This window comes from Procambarus clarkii, chromosome 24 (genome assembly GCF_040958095.1).
Source record: "Procambarus clarkii isolate CNS0578487 chromosome 24, FALCON_Pclarkii_2.0, whole genome shotgun sequence".
Classification (NCBI taxonomy): Eukaryota; Metazoa; Arthropoda; class Malacostraca; order Decapoda; family Cambaridae; genus Procambarus; species Procambarus clarkii.
Genome location: NC_091173.1, coordinates 23,962,860 through 23,989,780, shown reverse-complemented (window position 1 = coordinate 23,989,780; position 26,921 = coordinate 23,962,860). Strand labels below are relative to the sequence as shown.

Genomic DNA, 26,921 nt, shown 5'->3' with positions numbered 1-26,921 from the left:
ATTATACTTAATCCACAACAAGCTCAAGAGTCTGAAGGTTTTGTGAGTAATCAAGATTCGTCTTACGTCTGGCAAGGAAGAGAGGAATGAACCTCGACAAGCGCACCAAATGAAAGGAGTAATTTATTTAGCTCAATTTGACCTCTGGTTTCCACTGAGGAACCCAGGGTCGTAACATCACCCACCTCATGTGGAGGGCGTGGTCACCCACCACATGTGGGGGGTCCTGGTCACCCACCACATGTGGGGGGTCTTGGTCACCCACCACATGTGGGGGGTCCTGGTCACCCACCAAATGTAGGGGTCCTGGTCACCCAACACATGTGGGGGTGGCCTGGTCACCCACCAAATGTGGGGGTCCTGGTCACCCAACACATGTGGGGGGTCCTGGTCACCCACCAAATGTGGGGGTCCTGGTCACCCAACACATGTGGGGGTGGCCTGGTCACCCACCAAATGTGGAGGATCATGGTCACCCAACACATGTGGGGGGGCCTGGTCACCCACCAAATGTGGGGGTCCTGGTCACCCACCAAATGTGGGGGATCATGGTCACCCAACACATGTGGGGGTCCTGGTCACCCACCACATGTGGGGGTCCTGGTCACCCACCACATGTGGGGGGCCTGGTCACCCACCAAATGTGGGGGTCCTGGTCACCCACCAAATGTGGGGGATCATGGTCACCCAACACATGTGGGGGTCCTGGTCACCCACCACATGTGGGGGGCCTGGTCACCCACCACATGTGGGGGGTCCTGGTCACCCACCAAATGTGGGGGTCCTGGTCACCCACCAAATGTGGGGGGTCCTGGTCACCCTCCACATGTGGGGGTCCTGGTCACCCACCACATGTGGGGGGCCTGGTCACCCACCACATGTGGGGGGCCTGGTCACCCACCACATGTGGGGGGCCTGGTCACCCACCACATGTGGGGGGCCTGGTCACCCACCACATGTGGGGGGCCTGGTCACCCACCACATGTGGGGGGGCCTGGTCACCCTCCACATGTGGGGGGTCCTGGTCACCCACCACATGTGGGGGTCCTGGTCACCCACCAAATGTGGAGGATCATGATCACCCAACACATGTGGGGGGGGCCTGGTCACCCACCAAATGTGGGGAATCATGGTCACCCAACACATGTGGGGGGGCCTGGTCACCCACCAAATGTGGGGGTCCTGGTCACCCACCAAATGTGGGGGATCATGGTCACCCAACACATGTGGGGGTCCTGGTCACCCACCACATGTGGGGGGCCTGGTCACCCTCCACATGTGGGGGTCCTGGTCACCCACCACATGTGGGGGGCCTGGTCACCCACCACATGTGGGGGCCTGGTCACCCACCACATGTGGGGGGGCCTGGTCACCCTCCACATGTGAGGGGTCCTGGTCACCCACCACATGTGGGGGGTCCTGGTCACCCACCAAATGTGGGGGATCATGGTCACCCAACACATGTGGGGGGGGCCTGGTCACCCACCACATGTGGGGGGCCTGGTCACCCACCACATGTGGGGGTCCTGGTCACCCACCACATGTGGGGGGCCTGGTCACCCTCCACATGTGGGGGGCCTGGTCACCCTCCACATGTGGGGGTCCTGGTCACCCACCACATGTTGGGGGCCTGGTCACCCACCACATGTGGGGGGCCTGGTCACCCTCCACATGTGGGGGGGCCTGGTCACCCACCACATGTAGGGGGCCTGGTCACCCACCACATGTAGAGGGGCCTGGTCACCCACCACATGTGGGGGGGGCCTGGTCACCCACCACATGTGGGGGGCCTGGTCACCCACTACATGTGGGGGGCCTGGTCACCCACCACATGTGGGGGGGGCCTGGTCACCCACCACATGTGGGGGGGGCCTGGTCACCCACCACATGTGGGGGGGGGCCTGGTCACCCACCACATGTGGGGGGGGCCCTGGTCACCCACCACATGTGGAGGGGGCCTAGTCACCCACCACATGTGGTGGTCCTGGTCACCCACCACATGTGGGGGGGGGGCCTGGTCACCCACCACATGTGGGGGGCCTGGTCACCCACCACATGTGGGGGTCCTGGTCACCCACCAAATGTGGGGGTCCTGGTCACCCACCAAATGTGGGGGGTCCTGGTCACCCTCCACATGTGGGGGTCCTGGTCACCCTCCACATGTGGGGGTCCTGGTCACCCACCACATGTGGGGGGCCTGGTCACCCACCACATGTGGGGGGCCTGGTCACCCACCACATGTGGGGGGCCTGGTCACCCACCACATGTGGGGGGCCTGGTCACCCACCACATGTGGGGGGCCTGGTCACCCACCACATGTGGGGGGGCCTGGTCACCCTCCACATGTGGGGGGTCCTGGTCACCCACCACATGTGGGGGTCCTGGTCACCCACCAAATGTGGAGGATCATGATCACCCAACACATGTGGGGGGGGGGCCTGGTCACCCACCAAATGTGGGGGATCATGGTCACCCAACACATGTGGGGGTCCTGGTCACCCACCACATGTGGGGGGCCTGGTCACCCTCCACATGTGGGGGTCCTGGTCACCCACCACATGTGGGGGGCCTGGTCACCCACCACATGTGGGGGCCTGGTCACCCACCACATGTGGGGGGGCCTGGTCACCCTCCACATGTGGGGGGTCCTGGTCACCCACCACATGTGGGGGGTCCTGGTCACCCACCAAATATGGGGGATCATGGTCACCCAACACATGTGGGGGGGGCCTGGTCACCCATCACATGTGGGGGGCCTGGTCACCCACCACATGTGGGGGTCCTGGTCACCCACCACATGTAGGGGGGGCCTGGTCACCCACCACATGTGGGGGGGGGCCTGGTCACCCACCACATGTGGGGGGCCTGGTCACCCACCACATGTGGGGGGGGCCTGGTCACCCACCACATGTGGGGGGCCTGGTCACCCACCACATGTAGGGGGGGCCTGGTCACCCACCACATGTGGGGGGGCCTGGTCACCCACCACATGTGGGGGGCCTGGTCACCCATCTGATATAATACGTTATATCGCTGGCTTATATTACCTTCACAGTTATTATATTCACCCAAATTATTATACTACAATCCTGTCTAGGGAAAATGGTCGGGGGTGAAAACAGTATTATGCTAACGGTACATCAATTTACTTATAGGGATCAACACAAAATTTTATAATATATTTATATCCAGAGTTAATATAACTCACAAACATATGAATCTCAGTTATAGAATGTGGGACAGGTTAAACACACTAAGCCTAACAAGAGAGAGCACAACACCAGACCCACACCGCCAACTACTGAAGCCTCGCTGCTCCAGTAGTTGGCGGTGCTAGAGTTACGTAACGTCTCATATAACTTGTAAGTATCCCACAACACAGGGAAGTAACCACTCTCACAACGACCCTAACCTGTCCACTTCCGGCACGCCCCATGAACACATATACCATAATGTATTATAATACAATAAAACGCTATATAAAATATAATACAATATTTATGTAAAACAAAACATAATATATAAATTTATGTGTGAGAACCATGTAGTGACCACCTGGGTGGCAACACCACCCACGGGTCTGAGGGGAAACAAGGTCACAAGATAACATAAAAAGTAACAGATAAAGATTTTGATGTCCAGCACCCCAACCATGGGTGTACATGGGAGGCACTAGCACATGGGTGTACATGGGAGGCACTAGCACATGGGTGTACATGGGAGGCACTAGCACATGGGTGTACATGGGAGGCACTAGCACATGGGTGTACATGGGAGGCACTAGCACATGGGTGTACATGGGAGGCACTAGCACATGGGTGTACATGGGAGGCACTAGCACATGGGTGTACATGGGAGGCACTAGCACATGGATGTACATGGGAGGCACTAGCACATGGATGTACATGGGAGGCACTAGCACATGGGTGTACATGGGAGGCACTAGCACATGGGTGTACATGGGAGGCACTAGCACATGGGTGTACATGGGAGGCACTAGCACATGGGTGTACATGGGAGGCACTAGCACATGGATGTACATGGGAGGCACTAGCACATGGATGTACATGGGAGGCACTAGCACATGGGTGTACATGGGAGGCACTAGCACATGGGTGTACATGGGAGGCACTAGCACATGGATGTACATGGGAGGCACTAGCACATGGGTGTACATGGGAGGCACTAGCACATGGGTGTACATGGGAGGCACTAGCACATGGATGTACATGGGAGGCACTAGCACATGGATGTACATGGAAGGCACTAGCACATGGGTGTACATGGGAGGCACTAGCACATGGGTGTACATGGGAGGCACTAGCACATGGGTGTACATGGGAGGCACTAGCACATGGATGTACATGGGAGGCACTAGCACATGGGTGTACATGGGAGGCACTAGCACATGGGTGTACATGGGAGGCACTAGCACATGGGTGTACATGGGAGGCACTAGCACATGGATGTACATGGGAGGCACTAGCACATGGGTGTACATGGGAGGCACTAGCACATGGGTGTACATGGGAGGCACTAGCACATGGGTGTACATGGGAGGCACTAGCACATGGATGTACATGGGAGGCACTAGCACATGGGTGTACATGGGAGGCACTAGCACATGGGTGTACATGGGAGGCACTAGCACATGGGTGTACATGAGTAGTGGGATTGACGCCTACAACCGTGCGTTTTGGTTTTTTCCAGGCCCGGTGTCCGCACCCCCTGATACCAGTACGCCTACAACCGTGCGTTTTGGTTTTTTCCGGGCCCGGTCTCCGCACCCCCTGATACCAGTACGCCTACAACCGTGCGTTTTGGTTTTTTCCAGGCCCGGTCTCCGCACCCCCTGATACCAGTACGCCTACAACCGTGCGTTTTGGTTTTTTCCGGGCCCGGTCTCCGCACCCCCTGATTCCAGTACGCCTACAACCGTGCGTTTTGGTTTTTTCCGGGCCCGGTCTCCGCACCCCCTGATTCCAGTACGCCTACAACCGTGCGTTTTGGTTTTTTCCAGGCCCGGTCTCCGCACCCCTGGATTCCAGTACGCCTACGCCCGTGCGTTTTGGTTTTTCCGGGCACTGACTACGCGCCCTGGGTTGTCTCTATTCAACTTGCCTAGGGATTAAAAAGCCGGTCCCTGGCATCCCCAAATTTCGTTGGCTTAGTGACCCTGCACAGACATTGCTAATGGTCAATGACGTCACCGCTCAGCGTTCCTGCACCGGCATGTTCGAGGGGATTAAAAAGCTGGTCTATGAGTCGTGTGTTTTGCGATACAACAGTGTCCTTGAAACCTAATATAAAATACCATCATCCCTAGTCTATTTTTAATTTCATATTTACTTCCAACCATCACCCATTACATTTATCAAAGGGGATCATGTATGTGAGGGAAGAACATAACTTCAGCACTGCAAGAAGTGTTGTGTGTATTTTCAAGTTCGTCCCCTGCTGCCTGTATTTACCCAGGTCTTTTTCCTAAATATAAAACTTATCCAATTCATTCCTATTCTGTTTCATGTCGATACGTATAATAGGTTATAAATATTCTCCTTTAGTATGACCATTCAGTCACACCTCTATCATGTCACCCCTATTTCTTCTTCGTCGTCTTCATTCTAGAGAATGTAATTTGAGCTATGACAATCTTTCTTGAAGGATCGTTTATTATGCATAGGGCAAAAAAACAGTAACCCTGAAACCTAATGTAAAATACCATCAACCCTAGACTATTTTAAATTTCCTATTTACTTCCAACGATCGGTCATTGCATGAAACAAAAGGCGAGCACCACTGCAAGAAGTTATTTGTGTATTTTTCGAGTTCTTCCCCTGTTACCTATATTCACCCAGGTCGTTTTCCTAAATATATAAGTTATCCAATTCATTCCTGTTCTGTTTCATGTTGATACGTATAATGGGTCATTAATATTCCCCTTTACTATCATTCACAGCTCTATCATGTCACCTCTATTTCTTTGCCTTTCTAGAGAATGTAATTTAAGCTTTGTCAATCTTTCTTCAGAAATTGCTTATTGAGCATAGGGCAAAATAAAAATGAAAACTTACTATCTTTCATTTGTATGAAAACAGTCCCCTGCCAGGCGTAGTGACTTCAATGCGATTTCAGTACTAATCCAATATTACTGTATAAACTAACAGTACCCTGCCAGGCATGGAGACTTCAATGCGATTTCAGTACTAATCCAACATTACTGTATAAACTAACAGTCCCCTGCCAGGCATGGTGACTTCAATGAAAAGCAAGCCTCTCATGTTTTGAAATAAAGCCTTCGTTTCTGACGTCATCATCCCTAATGTGGCGCGAGGCGCGCTAAATGCGGATCCCAGGAGGTTCACACATAAGTGTGAACTCTTAATCAGGCTTAATACCTCACCTATACTCTATGCTTCATCAGAGTTGATATTCAGCTACAATAGCTCGTATTTTCGCTCATTACTTATATTTTCTGTTATTCATAAACCCGATCAAACCTTCCTAACCTAACCTAACCTAACATATTATTTATAACAAACAAATACATTCTACAGAACAGTTATTGTTGTTGTTTAGTGACATCGTGAAAAGCGACCTCAGGTATAGGGACAATGTATTGATGGTCATTAGCATATAGGTGTGAAGGTATTACAGTACCTTACTGGTCAACTATGTATGACATCACCAGACAACCAATGCGCCCTTTGGCGTCCTACTTGCATGTGTATTTAATGTTATTATTCAAAAATGACTAGACTATCCATCCCCACCTAACCTAATCAGAGGTTTAAGAACATACATTTTAGTCATCCACAACTGTAATCATTATTCAGTGATAAGTTCGAAAGTATAACAGAAGCCCAAATGTCGTACTGCAATTTAAGCAGAATCGTACATCTGGCAGCATAGCAGGTGAGCTGAACATAAGAATAAAGGTAACTGCAGAGGTCCTATTGGCCCATACGAGGCAGCTCCTATATATTTCCACCCAATCTCATTCATGTCCACCCTATGCTTAAAACAACCAAGGGATCCCACTTAAAGTATTAGTTTACAATAATAGTTTTAATAAATAGCTCTTATTCTAGTTTTATACACAACAGCAATTATGAAACCCTATAGCTAGATATTCTACTATAATCCACAAGTAGTTACCACACATCTGGCAGTACAGTGGATTAGTGGCTGTGTTCATAGGCTAGTCAACTGTCCTCACATCCATCAAATAGATATCCAAATGTCGCACCTCAATTCATCCATCTAGCTGGATGTTAGCCACTATATTCATAGGCTAATCATTTCTACACCTCAAAAAATCCTAGTCTTGCTACGCAAATCAGCTAACTTGTTTCTAAACCAACACTCGCAAATACAATCATGCATACCTACACATACTTCAAAACCTATGCATTCATAGAGAATAGCCTAGTTTTTTGCCACCATTTCCCCATTAATCAGATGTAATTTATGCCATACACACAGAAAATACAGCATTTACACACCAAATATGCCATTTATGCACAAAATATATTATTTACACTCAAAATATACCATCACACAAAAAAATATGAGATTTTCATACAAAATATGTCAGTTGCAAACAAAAATATACCATTTACACAATATTGCATGTACACTCAGAGTATGACATTTACACAAAGTACGGTATTTTGCACAAATATATCAAAAGTCTTATGCATTTAGACAATCAAAAATGCGCTTTCACTAAAATTACACAATTTCACAAACGTAATTTTCACAAAATACCCACACATTGTCTCATAAACCAAAATACACTTACACCATGAAGATCTATTTTATCAAATTACAGAGCTTACACAAAATACACAATTTTCACACACAAATACAGTTGCACCAGTTCCACTTCAACAAATTAAAAACACAACTTGCATAAATGCACTATTATCACAAAAATTATTATAAAACATGGACATTTATTACACAGTTTGTGTAATTATTTTACATCTTTGCACAATTAATACAAGAAAACTTGCTATATAATTACTCAGCTTGCACAATGACAATCAATACCCAAAGGTAAAAATAAACAATTCGTCCATATGCAATTACACAACATGCGCAATTAATACACAACTTATACAATATTACACATCTTTCATAATTATTACACACAACTTGCACAAGTACATATCTAGCACAAATACGTACAATACATAACTACCCCAAATATGAAAATACACAACTAGCATAAATACACGATTTACACAAATACAATTGCGACATTTACACAACTTGCTCAAAAATATAATCAATACACAACTTACCAAAATATGAACAATACATAACTAGCACATATTAAATACACAACAATGCAATTTCCTCAAATGCACATACAAAAACATATACAATTAATACATACAACTTGCACAAAACAATACACAATTTATAGAAATATAATCAATACATAATTGCAATAATCATACAACTTATGCAAAATACATAATCTGCACAATTAATACACAAGTATATTCATTGTGCTATACATGTACAAACACAACCAACTGGGTCAAACAATACACAATTTGCATGATATTTTTCTAAGTATATTTAGGACATTAATTATAATATGCTGAGTTTAACCAACTCCCCAAAAGTCAGAATTTCACATATAAAAATGGTTCATATAACTTCCGATAAGCTCAATATATAACACATTCTTTTCCATTAAGATATCAACATTATTAGTGCTAAACTATTCATCTAACATATGTCCACTATTTTTATGTATTATTAATACCTTCCTTGTTACATTCTCTCCAATCAGACCACCATATTTATGTATTTATTCAAACCATCTAACAGACTTATTTGTTCTAGCCTTAGTTATGTTAGGGCAGGTGGGGTTAGGTGGAGTCAGTATTTTCTATGATAATTTTAGACAAATTTGCTATATCTTATCAAAATGCATCTTGTTAAAACTTAAATTCATCTAAATCTATCAAAAATATACTTATACTACGCAAATTTGACTAAATTCAACCTAGCTAAACTAACTAAATATGAGCATCCCATATCCTCACATACAAGCCTATGTCGCCTCTGTCCATACATTATATGAGTCTGCCATATAGCGCGAACCCCAAATAGGAAAATTTACACTATTTCTTAAACATACTAGTTCATTACCCTAAGATATTATATATGTCCTTCCCTACACGACCTCACCTAACCTGACCTAGCATATCCAACCCTGGATTTGTTAAAGTTTGCGAAATTTATGCTATGCCACCTAAATTTCACCAAATTTAAGGCAATTTCCACCAAATATACCCAAATGTTGCGTAGCATAGCACTGCCAAAGCCCATTTTCTCCTATTCCATACTACCCTACACAACCTCACCTAACCTGACCTAGCATAACCAAACCTGGATTTGGTTAAAGTCTGCGAAATTCATGCTATGCCACCTAAATTTGACCAAATATACCCAAATGTTTCATATCACAGCACTGCCAAAGCCCATTTTTACCTACATTTTCTCCTATTCCATCCTACCCTATGCAACCTTACCTAACCTATCCTACCATATCCAAACCTAGATTTTGGTTAAAGTCTGCGAAATTTAAGCTATCCCACCTAAATTCGATCTAATTTAAGGCAATTCCCACCAAATATCCCCCAAATGTTGTGTATCACAGCACTGCCTAAGCCCATTTTTACCTACATTTTCTTCTATTCCATCCTACCCTACGCAACCTTACCTAACCTATCCTAGCATATCCAAACCTAGATTTGGTTAAAGTCGGAGAAATTTAAGTTATCCCATATAAATTTGACCTAATTTTAGACAATTTCCACCAAATATACCCAAAAATGTTTTTGGAACATAGCACGGCCAAAGCTCATTTTAGCTGAGTTTTCACCTATTCCAACCTGCCCTAGACAACCCTACCCAGCCTCTCCTGGCATATCCAAAGTCAGATTTGCTTATAGTTGGCAAAATGTATGCCTTTCCCACCTAAATTTAACCTAATTTAAGCCAATTTCCACCGAATATACCCAAATGTTTTGTATCTTAGCATAGCCAAAGTTCATTTCACCCAAGTTTTCACCTATTCCATCTTACCTTACACAGCCTTACCTAACCTGACCTAGCATATCCCAAGCTAGATTTTATTAGAGTTCGTGAAATTTATGCTTACTCACCTAAATTCAGCCTAATTTAAGACAATTTCTACCCAATATACCCAAAATGTTTTGTTACATAGCTCAGCCAAAGACCATTTTAGCCGAGTTTTCACATATTCCAACCTACCCTACATAGCCTTACCTATCCCTGACCTAGCAGATTTGATTAAAGTTGGGGAAATTTAAGCTATCGCCATCAAATTGGAGACAATTTCCACCAAATATGCCTAAATGTTGTGTATCATAGCACAGCCAAAACCCATTTTACCCACATTTTCACCCATTCCATCTAAACCTGGACCTAGCCTCTGATACTACATATACTCAGAGAAGTGATGTTTTTTGGATATGAACCTAAATGCCCGTGCCTAACCTGCAAGAGTCTTGGAGCTTAGTTGAATATTTCTTCGAAAACTGAAGTTTTGGATATGAACCTATCCGCACTGTGCCTAACCTGCTAGGATCTTTGTTGAACATTGTAACCATATTCATAGAAAAGTGATGTTTTGGATATGGACCTAACAGCCCCTCTCCTTTAAAACTTGGAACTGTGTTCAATATTGTAGATATAGTGTTGGGTATGTGTTTTGTTTTTACACATCAACCCAACCGTCCTGGACCTAACCTCCCTTCATCTAACTTCAAATTTATCGTAAATATGGAAGGACGTGTTGTTTTTGCATCAACCCAACCGTCCTGGACCTAACCTCCCTTCATCTAACTTCAAATTTATCGTAAATATGGAAGGACGTGTTGTTTGTGCATCAACCCAATCGTCCTTGACCTAACCTCCATTTATCAAACTTCAAATTTATCATAAATATGGGAGGACCGTGTTATTTGTGCATCAACCCACCCATCCTGGGCCTAACCTCCCTTTATCTAACTTCAAATTTATTGTATTTATGGGAAGAAGGTGTTGTTTATGCATCAACCCAACCGCCCTGGACCTAACCTCTGATACACGAATCTTGGTTCAACATTGCATCATACTCGTAGCATATTTTTTTCACATAATTCAACCATCCTCAACCTAGCCTCTATTACCTGGGGAGGGAGGTTAATGGAAAATATGATAATAATGGGAATTTTCTCTACATCAGTTCAACTTAACCATCCTTAACCTAACCTTAGTTAGAAAGGGACATAACTCACCAAAACTATTTAATTACCAATTTTCCTTATCCTAACCCATAACCAGAGGGTTTAGACCCCCCTTTACCTCGAAATTATACTATATATTTAAGGTAGGAATATATTTTCACACATTAACCTAACATTCCCTAATTTAACCCTGTACTCTAATTTCGAGGTAAAGGGGGGTCTAAACCCTCTGGTTATGGGTTAGGATAAGGAAAATTGGTAATTAAATAGTTTTGGTGAGTTATGTCCCTTTCTAACTAAGGTTAGGTTAAGGATGGTTAAGTTGAACTGATGTAGAGAAAATTCCCATTATTATCATATTTTCCATTAACCTCCCTCCCCCAGGTAATAGAGGCTAGGTTGAGGATGGTTGAATTATGTGAAAAAAATATGCTACGAGTATGATGCAATGTTGAACCAAGATTCGTGTATCAGAGGTTAGGTCCAGGGCGGTTGGGTTGATGCATAAACAACACCTTCTTCCCATAAATACAATAAATTTGAAGTTAGATAAAGGGAGGTTAGGCCCAGGATGGGTGGGTTGATGCACAAATAACACGGTCCTCCCATATTTATGATAAATTTGAAGTTTGATAAATGGAGGTTAGGTCAAGGACGATTGGGTTGATGCACAAACAACACGTCCTTCCATATTTACGATAAATTTGAAGTTAGATGAAGGGAGGTTAGGTCCAGGACGGTTGGGTTGATGTGTAAAAACAAAACACATACCCAACACTATATCTACAATATTGAACACAGTTCCAAGTTTTAAAGGAGAGGGGCTGTTAGGTCCATATCCAAAACATCACTTTTCTATGAATATGGTTACAATGTTCAACAAAGATCCTAGCAGGTTAGGCACAGTGCGGATAGGTTCATATCCAAAACTTCAGTTTTCGAAGAAATATTCAACTAAGCTCCAAGACTCTTGCAGGTTAGGCACGGGCATTTAGGTTCATATCCAAAAAACATCACTTCTCTGAGTATATGTAGTATCAGAGGCTAGGTCCAGGTTTAGATGGAATGGGTGAAAATGTGGGTAAAATGGGTTTTGGCTGTGCTATGATACACAACATTTAGGCATATTTGGTGGAAATTGTCTCCAATTTGATGGCGATAGCTTAAATTTCCCCAACTTTAATCAAATCTGCTAGGTCAGGGATAGGTAAGGCTATGTAGGGTAGGTTGGAATATGTGAAAACTCGGCTAAAATGGTCTTTGGCTGAGCTATGTAACAAAACATTTTGGGTATATTGGGTAGAAATTGTCTTAAATTAGGCTGAATTTAGGTGAGTAAGCATAAATTTCACGAACTCTAATAAAATCTAGCTTGGGATATGCTAGGTCAGGTTAGGTAAGGCTGTGTAAGGTAAGATGGAATAGGTGAAAACTTGGGTGAAATGAACTTTGGCTATGCTAAGATACAAAACATTTGGGTATATTCGGTGGAAATTGGCTTAAATTAGGTTAAATTTAGGTGGGAAAGGCATACATTTTGCCAACTATAAGCAAATCTGACTTTGGATATGCCAGGAGAGGCTGGGTAGGGTTGTCTAGGGCAGGTTGGAATAGGTGAAAACTCAGCTAAAATGAGCTTTGGCCGTGCTATGTTCCAAAAACATTTTTGGGTATATTTGGTGGAAATTGTCTAAAATTAGGTCAAATTTATATGGGATAACTTAAATTTCTCCGACTTTAACCAAATCTAGGTTTGGATATGCTAGGATAGGTTAGGTAAGGTTGCGTAGGGTAGGATGGAATAGAAGAAAATGTAGGTAAAAATGGGCTTAGGCAGTGCTGTGATACACAACATTTGGGGGATATTTGGTGGGAATTGCCTTAAATTAGATCGAATTTAGGTGGGATAGCTTAAATTTCGCAGACTTTAACCAAAATCTAGGTTTGGATATGGTAGGATAGGTTAGGTAAGGTTGCATAGGGTAGGATGGAATAGGAGAAAATGTAGGTAAAAATGGGCTTTGGCAGTGCTGTGATATGAAACATTTGGGTATATTTGGTCAAATTTAGGTGGCATAGCATGAATTTCGCAGACTTTAACCAAATCCAGGTTTGGTTATGCTAGGTCAGGTTAGGTGAGGTTGTGTAGGGTAGTATGGAATAGGAGAAAATGGGCTTTGGCAGTGCTATGCTACGCAACATTTGGGTATATTTGGTGGAAATTGCCTTAAATTTGGTGAAATTTAGGTGGCATAGCATAAATTTCGCAAACTTTAACAAATCCAGGGTTGGATATGCTAGGTCAGGTTAGGTGAGGTCGTGTAGGGAAGGACATATATAATATCTTAGGGTAATGAACTAGTATGTTTAAGAAATAGTGTAAATTTTCCTATTTGGGGTTCGCGCTATATGGCAGACTCATATAATGTATGGACAGAGGCGACATAGGCTTGTATGTGAGGATATGGGATGCTCATATTTAGTTAGTTTAGCTAGGTTGAATTTAGTCAAATTTGCGTAGTATAAGTATATTTTTGATAGATTTAGATGAATTTAAGTTTTAACAAGATGCATTTTGATAAGATATAGCAAATTTGTCTAAAATTATCATAGAAAATACTGACTCCACCTAACCCCACCTGCCCTAACATAACTAAGGCTAGAACAAATAAGTCTGTTAGATGGTTTGAATAAATACATAAATATGGTGGTCTGATTGGAGAGAATGTAACAAGGAAGGTATTAATAATACATAAAAATAGTGGACATATGTTAGATGAATAGTTTAGCACTAATAATGTTGATATCTTAATGGAAAAGAATGTGTTATATATTGAGCTTATCGGAAGTTATATGAACCATTTTTATATGTGAAATTCTGACTTTTGGGGAGTTGGTTAAACTCAGCATATTATAATTAATGTCCTAAATATACTTAGAAAAATATCATGCAAATTGTGTATTGTTTGACCCAGTTGGTTGTGTTTGTACATGTATAGCACAATGAATATACTTGTGTATTAATTGTGCAGATTATGTATTTTGCATAAGTTGTATGATTATTGCAATTATGTATTGATTATATTTCTATAAATTGTGTATTGTTTTGTGCAAGTTGTATGTATTAATTGTATATGTTTTTGTATGTGCATTTGAGGAAATTGCATTGTTGTGTATTTAATATGTGCTAGTTATGTATTGTTCATATTTTGGTAAGTTGTGTATTGATTATATTTTTGAGCAAGTTGTGTAAATGTCGCAATTGTATTTGTGTAAATCGTGTATTTATGCTAGTTGTGTATTTTCATATTTGGGGTAGTTATGTATTGTACGTATTTGTGCTAGATATGTACTTGTGCAAGTTGTGTGTAATAAATATGAAAGATGTGTAATATTGTATAAGTTGTGTATTAATTGCGCATGTTGTGTAATTGCATATGGACGAATTGTTTATTTATATCTTTGCGTATTGATTGTCATTGTGCAAGCTGAGTAATTATATAGCAAGTTTTCTTGTATTAATTGTGCAAAGATGTAAAATAATTACACAAACTGTGTAATAAATGTCCATGTTTTATAATAATTTTTGTGATAATAGTGCATTTATGCAAGTTGTGTTTTTAATTTGTTGAAGTGGAACTGGTGCAACTGTATTTGTGTGTGAAAATTGTGTATTTTGTGTAAGCTCTGTAATTTGATAAAATAGATCTTCATGGTGTAAGTGTATTTTGGTTTATGAGACAATGTGTGGGTATTTTGTGAAAATTACGTTTGTGAAATTGTGTAATTTTAGTGAAAGCGCATTTTTGATTGTCTAAATGCATAAGACTTTTGATATATTTGTGCAAAATACCGTACTTTGTGTAAATGTCATACTCTGAGTGTACATGCAATATTGTGTAAATGGTATATTTTTGTTTGCAACTGACATATTTTGTATGAAAATCTCATATTTTTTTGTGTGATGGTATATTTTGAGTGTAAATAATATATTTTGTGCATAAATGGCATATTTGGTGTGTAAATGCTGTATTTTCTGTGTGTATGGCATAAATTACATCTGATTAATGGGGAAATGGTGGCAAAAAACTAGGCTATTCTCTATGAATGCATAGGTTTTGAAGTATGTGTAGGTATGCATGATTGTATTTGCGAGTGTTGGTTTAGAAACAAGTTAGCTGATTTGCGTAGCAAGACTAGGATTTTTTGAGGTGTAGAAATGATTAGCCTATGAATATAGTGGCTAACATCCAGCTAGATGGATGAATTGAGGTGCGACATTTGGATATCTATTTGATGGATGTGAGGACAGTTGACTAGCCTATGAACACAGCCACTAATCCACTGTACTGCCAGATGTGTGGTAACTACTTGTGGATTATAGTAGAATATCTAGATATAGGGTTTCATAATTGCTGTTGTGTATAAAACTAGAATAAGAGCTATTTATTAAAACTATTATTGTAAACTAATACTTTAAGTGGGATCCCTTGGTTGTTTTAAGCATAGGGTGGACATGAATGAGATTGGGTGGAAATATATAGGAGCTGCCTCGTATGGGCCAATAGGACCTCTGCAGTTACCTTTATTCTTATGTTCAGCTCACCTGCTATGCTGCCAGATGTACGATTCTGCTTAAATTGCAGTACGACATTTGGGCTTCTGTTATACTTTCGAACTTATCACTGAATAATGATTACAGTTGTGGATGACTAAAATGTATGTTCTTAAACCTCTGATTAGGTTAGGTGGGGATGGATAGTCTAGTCATTTTTGAATAATAACATTAAATACACATGCAAGTAGGACGCCAAAGGGCGCATTGGTTGTCTGGTGATGTCATACATAGTTGACCAGTAAGGTACTGTAATACCTTCACACCTATATGCTAATGGCCAGCAATACATTGTCCCTATACCTGAGGTCGCTTTTCACGATGTCACTAAACAACAACAATAACTGTTCTGTAGAATGTATTTGTTTGTTATAAATAATATGTTAGGTTAGGTTAGGTTAGGAAGGTTTGATCGGGTTTATGAATAACAGAAAATATAAGTAATGAGCGAAAATACGAGCTATTGTAGCTGAATATCAACTCTGATGAAGCATAGAGTATAGGTGAGGTATTAAGCCTGATTAAGAGTTCACACTTATGTGTGAACCTCCTGGGATCCGCATTTAGCGCGCCTCGCGCCACATTAGGGATGATGACGTCAGAAACGAAGGCTTTATTTCAAAACATGAGAGGCTTGCTTTTCATTGAAGTCACCATGCCTGGCAGGGGACTGTTAGTTTATACAATAATGTTGGATTAGTACTGAAATCGCATTGAAGTCTCCATGCCTGGCAGGGTACTGTTAGTTTATACAGTAATATTGGATTAGTACTGAAATCGCATTGAAGTCACTACGCCTGGCAGGGGACTGTTTTCATACAAATGAAAGATAGTAAGTTTTCATTTTTATTTTGCCCTATGCTCAATAAGCAATTTCTGAAGAAAGATTGACAAAGCTTAAATTACATTCTCTAGAAAGGCAAAGAAATAGAGGTGACATGATAGAGCTGTGAATGATAGTAAAGGGGAATATTAATGACCCATTATACGTATCAACATGAAACAGAACAGGAATGAATTGGATAACTTATATATTTAGGAAAACGACCTGGGTGAATATAGGTAACAGGGGAAGAACTCGAAAAATACACAAATAACTTCTTGCAGTGGTGCTCGCCTTTTGTTTCATGCAATGACCGATCGTTGGAAGTAAATAGGAAATTTAAAATAGTCTAGGGTTGATGGTATTTTACATTAGGTTTCAGGGTTACTGTTTTTTTGCCCTATGCATAATAAACGATCCTTCAAGAAAGATTGTCATAGCTCAAATTACATTCTCTAGAATGAAGACGACGAAGAAGAAATAGGGGTGACATGATAGAGGTGTGACTGAATGGTCATACTAAAGGAGAATATTTATAACCTATTATACGTATCGACATGAAACAGAATAGGAATGAATTGGATAAGTTTTATATTTAGGAAAAAGACCTGGGTAAATACAGGCAGCAGGGGACGAACTTGAAAATACACACAACACTTCTTGCAGTGCTGAAGTTATGTTCTTCCCTCACATACATGATCCCCTTTGATAAATGTAATGGGTGATGGTTGGAAGTAAATATGAAATTAAAAATAGACTAGGGATGATGGTAATTTTATATTAGGTTTCAAGGACACTGTTGTATCGCAAAACACACGACTCATAGACCAGCTTTTTAATCCCCTCGAACATGCCGGTGCAGGAACGCTGAGCGGTGACGTCATTGACCATTAGCAATGTCTGTGCAGGGTCACTAAGCCAACGAAATTTGGGGATGCCAGGGACCGGCTTTTAATCCCTAGGCAAGTTGAATAGAGACAACCCAGGGCGCGTAGTCAGTGCCCGGAAAAACCAAAACGCACGGGCGTAGGCGTACTGGAATCCAGGGGTGCGGAGACCGGGCCTGGAAAAAACCAAAACGCACGGTTGTAGGCGTACTGGAATCAGGGGGTGCGGAGACCGGGCCCGGAAAAAACCAAAACGCACGGTTGTAGGCGTACTGGAATCAGGGGGTGCGGAGACCGGGCCCGGAAAAAACCAAAACGCACGGTTGTAGGCGTACTGGTATCAGGGGGTGCGGAGACCGGGCCTGGAAAAAACCAAAACGCACGGTTGTAGGCGTAACTGGTATCAGGGGGTGCGGAGACCGGGCCCGGAAAAAACCAAAACGCACGGTTGTAGGCGTACTGGTATCAGGGGGTGCGGAGACCGGGCCTGGAAAAACCAAAACGCACGGTTGTAGGCGTACTGGAATCAGGGGGTGCGGAGACCGGGCCTGGAAAAAACCAAAACGCACGGTTGTAGGCGTCAATCCCACTACTTACATGGGAGGCACTAGCACATGGATGTACATGGGAGGCACTAGCACATGGGTGTACATGGGCAGGCACTAGCACATGGATGTACATGGGAGGCACTAGCACATGGGTGTACATGGGAGGCACTGCACATGGATGTACATGGGAGGCACTAGCACATGGGTGTACATGGGAGGCACTAGGCACACTGGGATGTACAGGGAGGCACTGCACATGGGTGGTACATGGAGGCACTAGCACATGGGTGTACATGGGAGGCACTCAGCACATGGGTGTACATGGGAGGCACTAGCACATGGGTGTACATGGGAGGCACTAGCACATGGATGTACATGGGAGGCACTAGCACAATGGGTGTACATGGGAGGCACTAGCACATGGATGTACATGGGAGGCACTAGCACATGGGTGTACATGGGAGGCACTAGCACATGGGTGTACATGGGAGGCACTAGCACATGGGTGTACATGGAGGCACTAGCACATGGGTGTACATGGGAGGCACTAGCACATGGGTGTACATGGAGGCACTAGCACATGGGTGTACATGGGAAGGCACTAGCACATGGATGTACATGGGAGGCACTAGCACATGGTGTACATGGGAGGCACTAGCACATGGGTGTACATGGGGAGCACTAGCACATGGGTGGTACATGGGAGGCACTAGCACATGGGTGTAGCATGGAGGTCACTACATGGGTGTACATGGGAGGCACTAGCACATGGGTGTACATGGGAGGCACTAGCACATGGATGTACATGGGAGGCACTACATGGGAGGGCACTAGCACAGGGGGTGTACAATGGGAGGCCCTAGCACATGGGATGTACATGGGAGGCACTTGAGCACAGAGGGTGTACCATGGGAGGCACTAGCACATGGGATGTACATGGAGAGGGGGCACTAGCACATTGATGTACATGGGAGGGCACAAACTATCACGTGGGTGTAACATGGGGAGGCACTATCACTATGGGGATGTACATGGGAGGGCTACTAGCACATGGATGTAGCATGGGAGGCACTAGGCACTATTGGGTGTACATAGGGAGGCACTAGCACATGGGATGTACATGGGGAGGCATCTAGCACATGGGTGTACAGTGGGAGGCACTATCACCTGGGTGTCATGGGATGCACTAGCACATGGGTGTACAGTGGGACTGGCACTGAGCCCATGGGTGTACATGGGAGGGCACTAGCACGGGTTGTACATGGGAGGCACTAGCAAGCGTGTGTGTACAAGGGGATGCACTAGCAGATGGTGAACATGGGAGGCACTAGCAGATGGGTGTACATGGGAGGGCACTAGCACATGGGAGTGTAATCATGGGAAGGCACTAGCACAATGAGGTGTACATGGGAGTGTCACTTGCACATATGGGTGTACATGGGAGGCACTAGCACATGGATGTACATGGGAGGCACTAGCACATGGGATGTACATGGGAGGCACTAGCACATGGGTGTACATGGGAGGCACTAGCACATGGGTGTACATGGGAGGCACTAGCACATGGGTGTACATGGGAGGCACTAGCACATGGGTGTACATGGGAGGCACTAGCACATGGGTGTACATGGGAGGCACTAGCACATGGGTGTACATGGGAGGCACTAGCACATGGGTGTACATGGGAGGCACTAGCACATGGGTGTACATGGGAGGCACTAGCACATGGGTGTACATGGGAGGCACTAGCACATGGGTGTACATGGGAGGCACTAGCACATGGGTGTACATGGGAGGCACTAGCACATGGATGTACATGGGAGGCACTAGCACATGGGTGTACATGGGAGGCACTAGCACATGGATGTACATGGGAGGCACTAGCACATGGGTGTACATGGGAGGCACTAGCACATGGGTGTACATGGGAGGCACTAGCACATGGGTGTACATGGGAGGCACTAGCACATGGGTGTACATGGGAGGCACTAGCACATGGGTGTACATGGGAGGCACTAGCACATGGGTGTACATGGGAGGCACTAGCACATGGGTGTACATGGGAGGCACTAGCACATGGGTGTACATGGGAGGCACTAGCACATGGATGTACATGGGAGGCACTAGCACATGGGTGTACATGGGAGGCACTAGCACATGGGTGTACATGGGAGGCACTAGCACATGGGTGTACATGGGAGGCACTAGCACATGGGTGTACATGGGAGGCACTAGCACATGGATGTACATGGGAGGCACTAGCACATGGTGTACATGGGAGGCACTAGCACATGGGTGTACATGGGAGGCACTAGCACATGGGTGTACATGGGAGGCACTAGCACATGGGTGTACATGGGAGGCACTAGCACATGGGTGTACATGGGAGGCACTAGCACATGGGTGTACATGGGAGGCACTAGCACATGGGTGTACATGGGAGGCACTAGCACATGGGTGTACATGGGAGGCACTAGCACATGGGTGTACATGGGAGGCACTAAGCACATGGGTGTACATGGGAGGCACTAGCACATGGGTGTACATGGGAGGCACTAGCACATGGGTGTACATGGGAGGCACTAGCACATGGGTGTACATGGGAGGCACTAGCACATGGGTGTACATGGGAGGCACTAGCACATGGGTGTACATGGGAGGCACTAGCACATGGGTGTACATGGGAGGCACTAGCACATGGGTGTACATGGGAGGCACTAGCACATGGGTGTACATGGGAGGCACTTAGCACATGGGTGTACATGGGAGGCACTAGCACATGGATGTACATGGGAGGCACTAGCACATGGGTGTACATGGGAGCACTAGCACATGGGTGTACATGGGAGGCACTAGCACATGGGTGTACATGGGAGGCACTAGCACATGGGTGTACATGGGAGGCACTAGCACATGGGTGTACATGGGAGGCACTAGCACATGGGTGTACATGGGAGGCACTAGCACATGGGTGTACATGGGAGGCACTAGCACATGGGTGTACATGGGAGGCACTAGCACATGGATGTACATGGGAGGCACTAGCACATGGGTGTACATGGGAGGCACTAGCACATGGATGTACATGGGAGGCACTAGCACATGGGTGTACATGGGAGGCACTAGCACATGGGTGTACATGGGAGGCACTAGCACATGGGTGTACATGGGAGGCACTAGCACATGGGTGTACATGGGAGGCACTAGCACATGGGTGTACATGGGAGGCACTAGCACGTGGGTGTACATGGGAGGCACTAGCACATGGGTGTACATGGGAGGCACTAGCACATGGGTGTACATGGGAGACAGTAGCACATGAACAAGTAACCTGAGGTGCAACAGGAGCAGTATAGCAGGGTCATCCCTGGAGGGCCGGATGGTACTCTGGGAACGATAGGGTGAACCACTCTACAATGACCAGTTTACTTTATGTCTAACTAGGCTGGGCGTATCAGATGAGCTGATTCGCTCAGGTGGCTCCAATAAACCTCTCGTTTATTTTATTGTTTTGTTTTTGTATTTATATATAAATATATATATATATATATATATATATATATATATATATATATATATATATATATATATATATATATATATATATATATATATATATATATATAAGAGTTCTACCATTCTCGTACAGCCACTATCACTCATAGCGTTTCGGGCAGGTCCTTAATCATATGCTCCTCAGAATGTCTCGCCAAATCATTTAACAACCAGGTACCCATATTACTGTTGGGTAAATAGAGGCTTCAGTTAAGAATTGACGCCCAGTAAAATCCTCGCCGGCCAAGATACGAACCCAGGACAAAGCGCTCACGAAACGCCTGGCGAGTGATTTACCACTGCATCACGGGGACTGCTGTTACTCCCCGCCCCCCCCCCCCCCCGTGCTCAGGGGTAATAACTGCTGGGTAGGTTCCTTGATGAAGGAACATAATGGTGTGCACCGGTCTCCCTACATGGAGACATCTTGCTCCTGCATCTCACAGCAGGCAGGACAGGGGCCCAGGAGCTACGCCACCAACCTGCAGGCGACACATAACTGTTCCCCTCACCACGTCTCGGCACCATCCACTGAGGGACAGGAAGCCACTATGGCTCCTCCCAGAAAGAGCATTTAATTACATTCAACATTAGATTTATATATACACTATCATACCCATGCCACCAAGTTAATGTATACATATTACAACAGTTCCTCTGCCATCCATTGTTCACAATTTCCCTGTAAAAGGTAATTTCCAATATTCTTTTTTAGTTAGTTTCTGATTTTGGATTTTTGCATCAATAAGATTGACTTTGAATTTTTGTAGGACCATTACCCAAGCTTTTGATGGTGTGTGAGGCAGCACGTCTCAGCGGCTCCTGTGTCAACTGGAGGCCAATGTTAACACTTGTGTCCTGCGTGTTGCACCTTGTAGGTGTGTGTGGGTGTGGCAGGTGTGGGAACAAGAGACTGCGGGTTCTCCTGCTGATGGTGATAGTGCTGGGACTACTCGCCTTCTATCACCAGTCTACCATCTCACCAACGGTCAACTTTGGTCCCAGTTCGTGTGCCAGAGTGGGGGCAGAGGTGCTGGAGTGGCACTACAGGTTACGGCTAGCCAAAACACTTGATGCTCTCCATACAGATGTCAATCATCAATTAAGTAAGCTCTTCTGTTATATGTATTGGTTTATGTATATTATATTATATATTTTATATATTATATATATTATGTATTATATGTTTGTTTATGTATGTATATTATATTATATGTATATTTATGTATATTATACTGTATGTATGTTTATGTATATTATTTTATTTGTATGTTTATTTATTTCATTTATTTATTAATATACAAGAAGGTACTCTGGGGGTTAACAGAGATCATAGAAATTAAGTTGAATTAACATTCTTCTAAAGCCACTAGCACGCATAGCGTTTCGGGCAAGTCCTTATACAGATAATTTGTAGATAATTAACAGTAAAATTGCAAAAAAAAACAAATTGTACAGGTACTTTACAGCTTTACTTTACAGGTACAGATAATTATAAGTAAAATAATTACAATAAAATTAACAGAAAATGTTTACAGGAACATTGCAAGAAATTTTGACACAAAAGCAGATAAGAATAATATACAATAATGGACGGGGTTACTCTCGCTTTTTTCTAGAATATCCGGAAGAGTTTGGAGTTCAAGTAATTTGTTGAAGAGCAATGCAATAGCAGGAGCTAGAAATCTGGAGTTTTTTTTTGTAAATTAGAGATGGTATCTCAGCAAGGGCGCTTGACTTATTTTTAAGGGAAAGGATTACGTCATTAACATGAGAGGAATTAGCGGGAGTTAGGTACAGAGACTCTGGATAGTTACCTGTAAGGTAGTCTTTAAATTAGTGAGTGAGGATGGAATATCATGAGCAAGGGTTGTCCTAATGTATGAGAAGAACTTATTGAATTCAATAGCAGTGTCAGAGGCTGATTGCACACCATCATCATTGGATAGGAGAATTGTTTTTTATTCAAAATTTTTCTTATCCTAATACTAGCAGCACCCAGCCACGCGTTGCTGTGGCTCAGCAACCTTCCCTGTCCCCCAGTCTTCCCCACCATGCCCACCTCACCCATCTCCTCGGCCTCCCAACAATTCCCCCACTCCACCATCCCCTCTTCCTTCCCACCATGCCCCACTCCCCTGTTCGTTTGTCTTCCCCACCTTTCTCCACTCCTCTATCCCACCATCCCACACTCTTCCGTCCCCTCATCCTTTCCCACCATTACCCCCTCCTTTGTCCCCTCGTCCTCCCCACCATCTCTCACTTCCGTCCCCTCATCATCTTCCCCATTCCTCGTCCGATGCCTTCCCAAAAGGTCTGATGTTTCCTCCAAAAAACTGGGAACATCATTAAGTGATCTGACGTTCCCGTCACTAAAATATAAGAAAAACAGTTAAAAAATGAAATGAAAATATGAAAAAAATTAAAAATAAACTATACTCATGAAATGAACGGTCGGGTAAACAACACAGCTCATTCCAACGCATTTCACAGAAAATAATTAAATCAAAATGAAAATATATCAAAATCTATGAAAATTAAATATAACAATGCAATCAGAAACATTGAAATGGAATTCGTGACATAATTAGTATAGTGTGCATGTTGCTAATATGTGCAACAGATGGCGCTGTTTTCCAAAAACGCATGTTTTTACCTGTCACAGGTGAGGCATGTATATAGTAGATATATATAAAGACGCGCCTATTCGAATGCAACTTCGTGCCAAAATTTCAAAGCAATCGGTATTGAGGTTTCGAAGATTTCCCTCACATGAAAAACACATAAAAAAACAGTTTGTCAGAAAAAGCATGTATTTTTTTACCGTCACAGACGTATCATCTATATAGCATGTATATAAAAACCTGCTCCGATGCGAATGGAACGTTGTGTGAAACTTTCAGAGTAATCGGTGAAGAACTTTTGGAGATTAGCGATTTTGAACAAACGAACATTTCCATTATTTTTTTATATAGACTAGCTGGACCCGCCACGCGTTGCTGTGGCTCAGTCTGGTTAGATAGAAAAGAAAGAAAAGAGAAAGTGCACGTTTCAAAATTTGTAATTTCACAATGCTTGTGGGTATACAATACGTTTTGTTGTTCCATTGTCTGTGGAGATATAGAGATTGTCTGGTTTGCCGACTCTAGAACACACAACATATAATTGTCCATGTGAGAAGCAATCCGTGTCTAGATATAAACTACACAATTCTAAAGATTGGCCCTGAGCTTGGTTATTGGTGATTGCAAACGCATTCGAATTGGAAATTACATTCAGTTAAATTGAAATGGACCATATCTGTTGGAATCATAGGAACGAGAGGAATGAGGACATCTTCACCTTTGAAAAATCCTGTCAAGATTGTTGCTTCTACGACGTTGCTGATTATTTTGTTATTGCAAGTCGCGTGCCGTTGCAAAGCTTTGTCTGGTTAATATCTCGCAACATGATAATTGGCAAGCCGATTTTCAATTGCAGTACATGTGGTGGTATCCCTGGCAGAGCGAGTGAATTCAAAAATTCTGTTGGATCATTAACCACTTCATCTGCTTCCACAATAACGTCGACGGACTTGTGTGTGACTGCCTCGCTTTGAATGTTGGAATGAATAATATTGTTAAGGTCGTAAACGTCTTTATTCTTGGCCCCAAGAATAGCTCCTTTACTCAGCATATCGTGATTCTTATAATTGGTTTGAATATTGGAAAATACTTTTACAACCAATTCTTCTTTTGACGTCACTAAATTGCAGAAGTAATGAGGGAATGAAATTCGTCCTGAGGTCAGATCAACCGGCACGTTTCCGTTCCCAGTTTCCAGAAATTGATGTGAGAATATCTCAGCTGGAGGATCGTTTTGCAGCTGGACACTAACATTTGTAGTTAACTTTAACGTCTTTACGTGGCGCCACAAAGTACAGCATTTCAGGCAAGCATTTATTTCGTCCGCTGGTGTCGATCGAGGCATTAAAGGAAATGTTTGCCTGAAATCTCCTGCAAGCAATATTAATGCACTCCCAAATGATCTGATGTTTCCACGCAAATCTTGCAATGATTGATCAAGAGCCTCGAGAGATATTTTGCAGTCCATTGTGCATTCATCCCAAACAATAAGTTTGCATTTCTGCAATACTTTTCCCATGCCGGATGCTTTGGAAATGCTGCACGTGAGAGTTTCAATGAATTGCATGTTCAATGTCCATTTCAAAGCCGAATGAGCAATTTTTCCATCTGAAAGCAATCTCGCAGCTATTCCGGACGACGAAAGAGCTATGATTATGCCATTTTGGAATCGAATTGCTGCCAGAATCAATGTAACTAGGAAAGTTTTACCAGTTCCTCCTTGGCGCATCTAAGAAGATTTCTCCAATCCCATATTGACAGTATTAATTATTTGGAAGTAAATGTTTTTTGCTCAAGCGTTAGCTTAGGAATATTTGATTGCACATACGACAACAGATCACTCGTGTTGTAATTTTGTTCACGACGCAATTCTACAACGAACGAAGCCGCAGCAGATAGATTCGGTGACGGCATTCCCAACTGATTGAGAACTTTGTTCGCGATTTCTAAGCACAAATCTTCAATCATTATCAACGTTTCTTTGTAGATTTCTGCTGTGAAATCCATGTTCATATTTGAATTTTCCTTGCGTATTCGACGGACAGTATCTGAAGTCGTGTGCAATTTACATTTGTCCCATAACTGTGTTGGAGATGAAGGAGAGCAGGCGGTCAATACGATTTCAAACAATGCACGAATCTGATTAGGATGTGACGTGTTGGACGCGTCATTAATGCATACGTCACAGTGTCGGTCGTTCTCCAATAAATTCAGAGCTTGACATGCACTACGGAAAGTGGTACGTGTTACGCCGTTTGAAAAATCTCAATTGCTGGAAAGATGTTGGACCGGACACATTTACCAACAGCATACAAAGAAAGAAGCATTCATCTTGACTGGGATGCACGGTGTCCAGTCTGCCTATCGTAGTGTGTTTGAATATGTCAGGTTGTCCGTCGATTCGCTCTCCTCGTTTGCGTTGTTCATATGATTTTCTACTGGCATTCCACGTGTAATATGCAGCCACTTCCGAATACAGCAGTGTTTTCGCAAACGCATCATTCTGACATAACGTGAAGAAAGCAGTTAACATTGTAGCTGGTGGATTCATGCCTGTTTGTTGCACATTTGCAGCTGTGAAATAAACGCTTTG

At 43.6% G+C, this 26,921-nt stretch overlaps 1 protein-coding gene across 3 annotated transcripts in view; it reads left to right on the top strand.

Moving 5' to 3' along the window:
• LOC123761593 (uncharacterized) overlaps positions 1–26,921 on the top strand; it is a 140,533-nt gene that overhangs the window by 105,138 nt on the left and 8,474 nt on the right. For all 3 annotated transcript variants that reach the window (XM_045747614.2, XM_045747612.2, XM_069330754.1), the window contains one exon: positions 22,583–22,810. In XM_045747614.2, coding sequence (XP_045603570.2) covers positions 22,636–22,810 — 175 coding nt within the window. In that variant the 5' untranslated portion in view covers positions 22,583–22,635. The remainder of the gene's footprint in view (positions 1–22,582; positions 22,811–26,921) is intronic.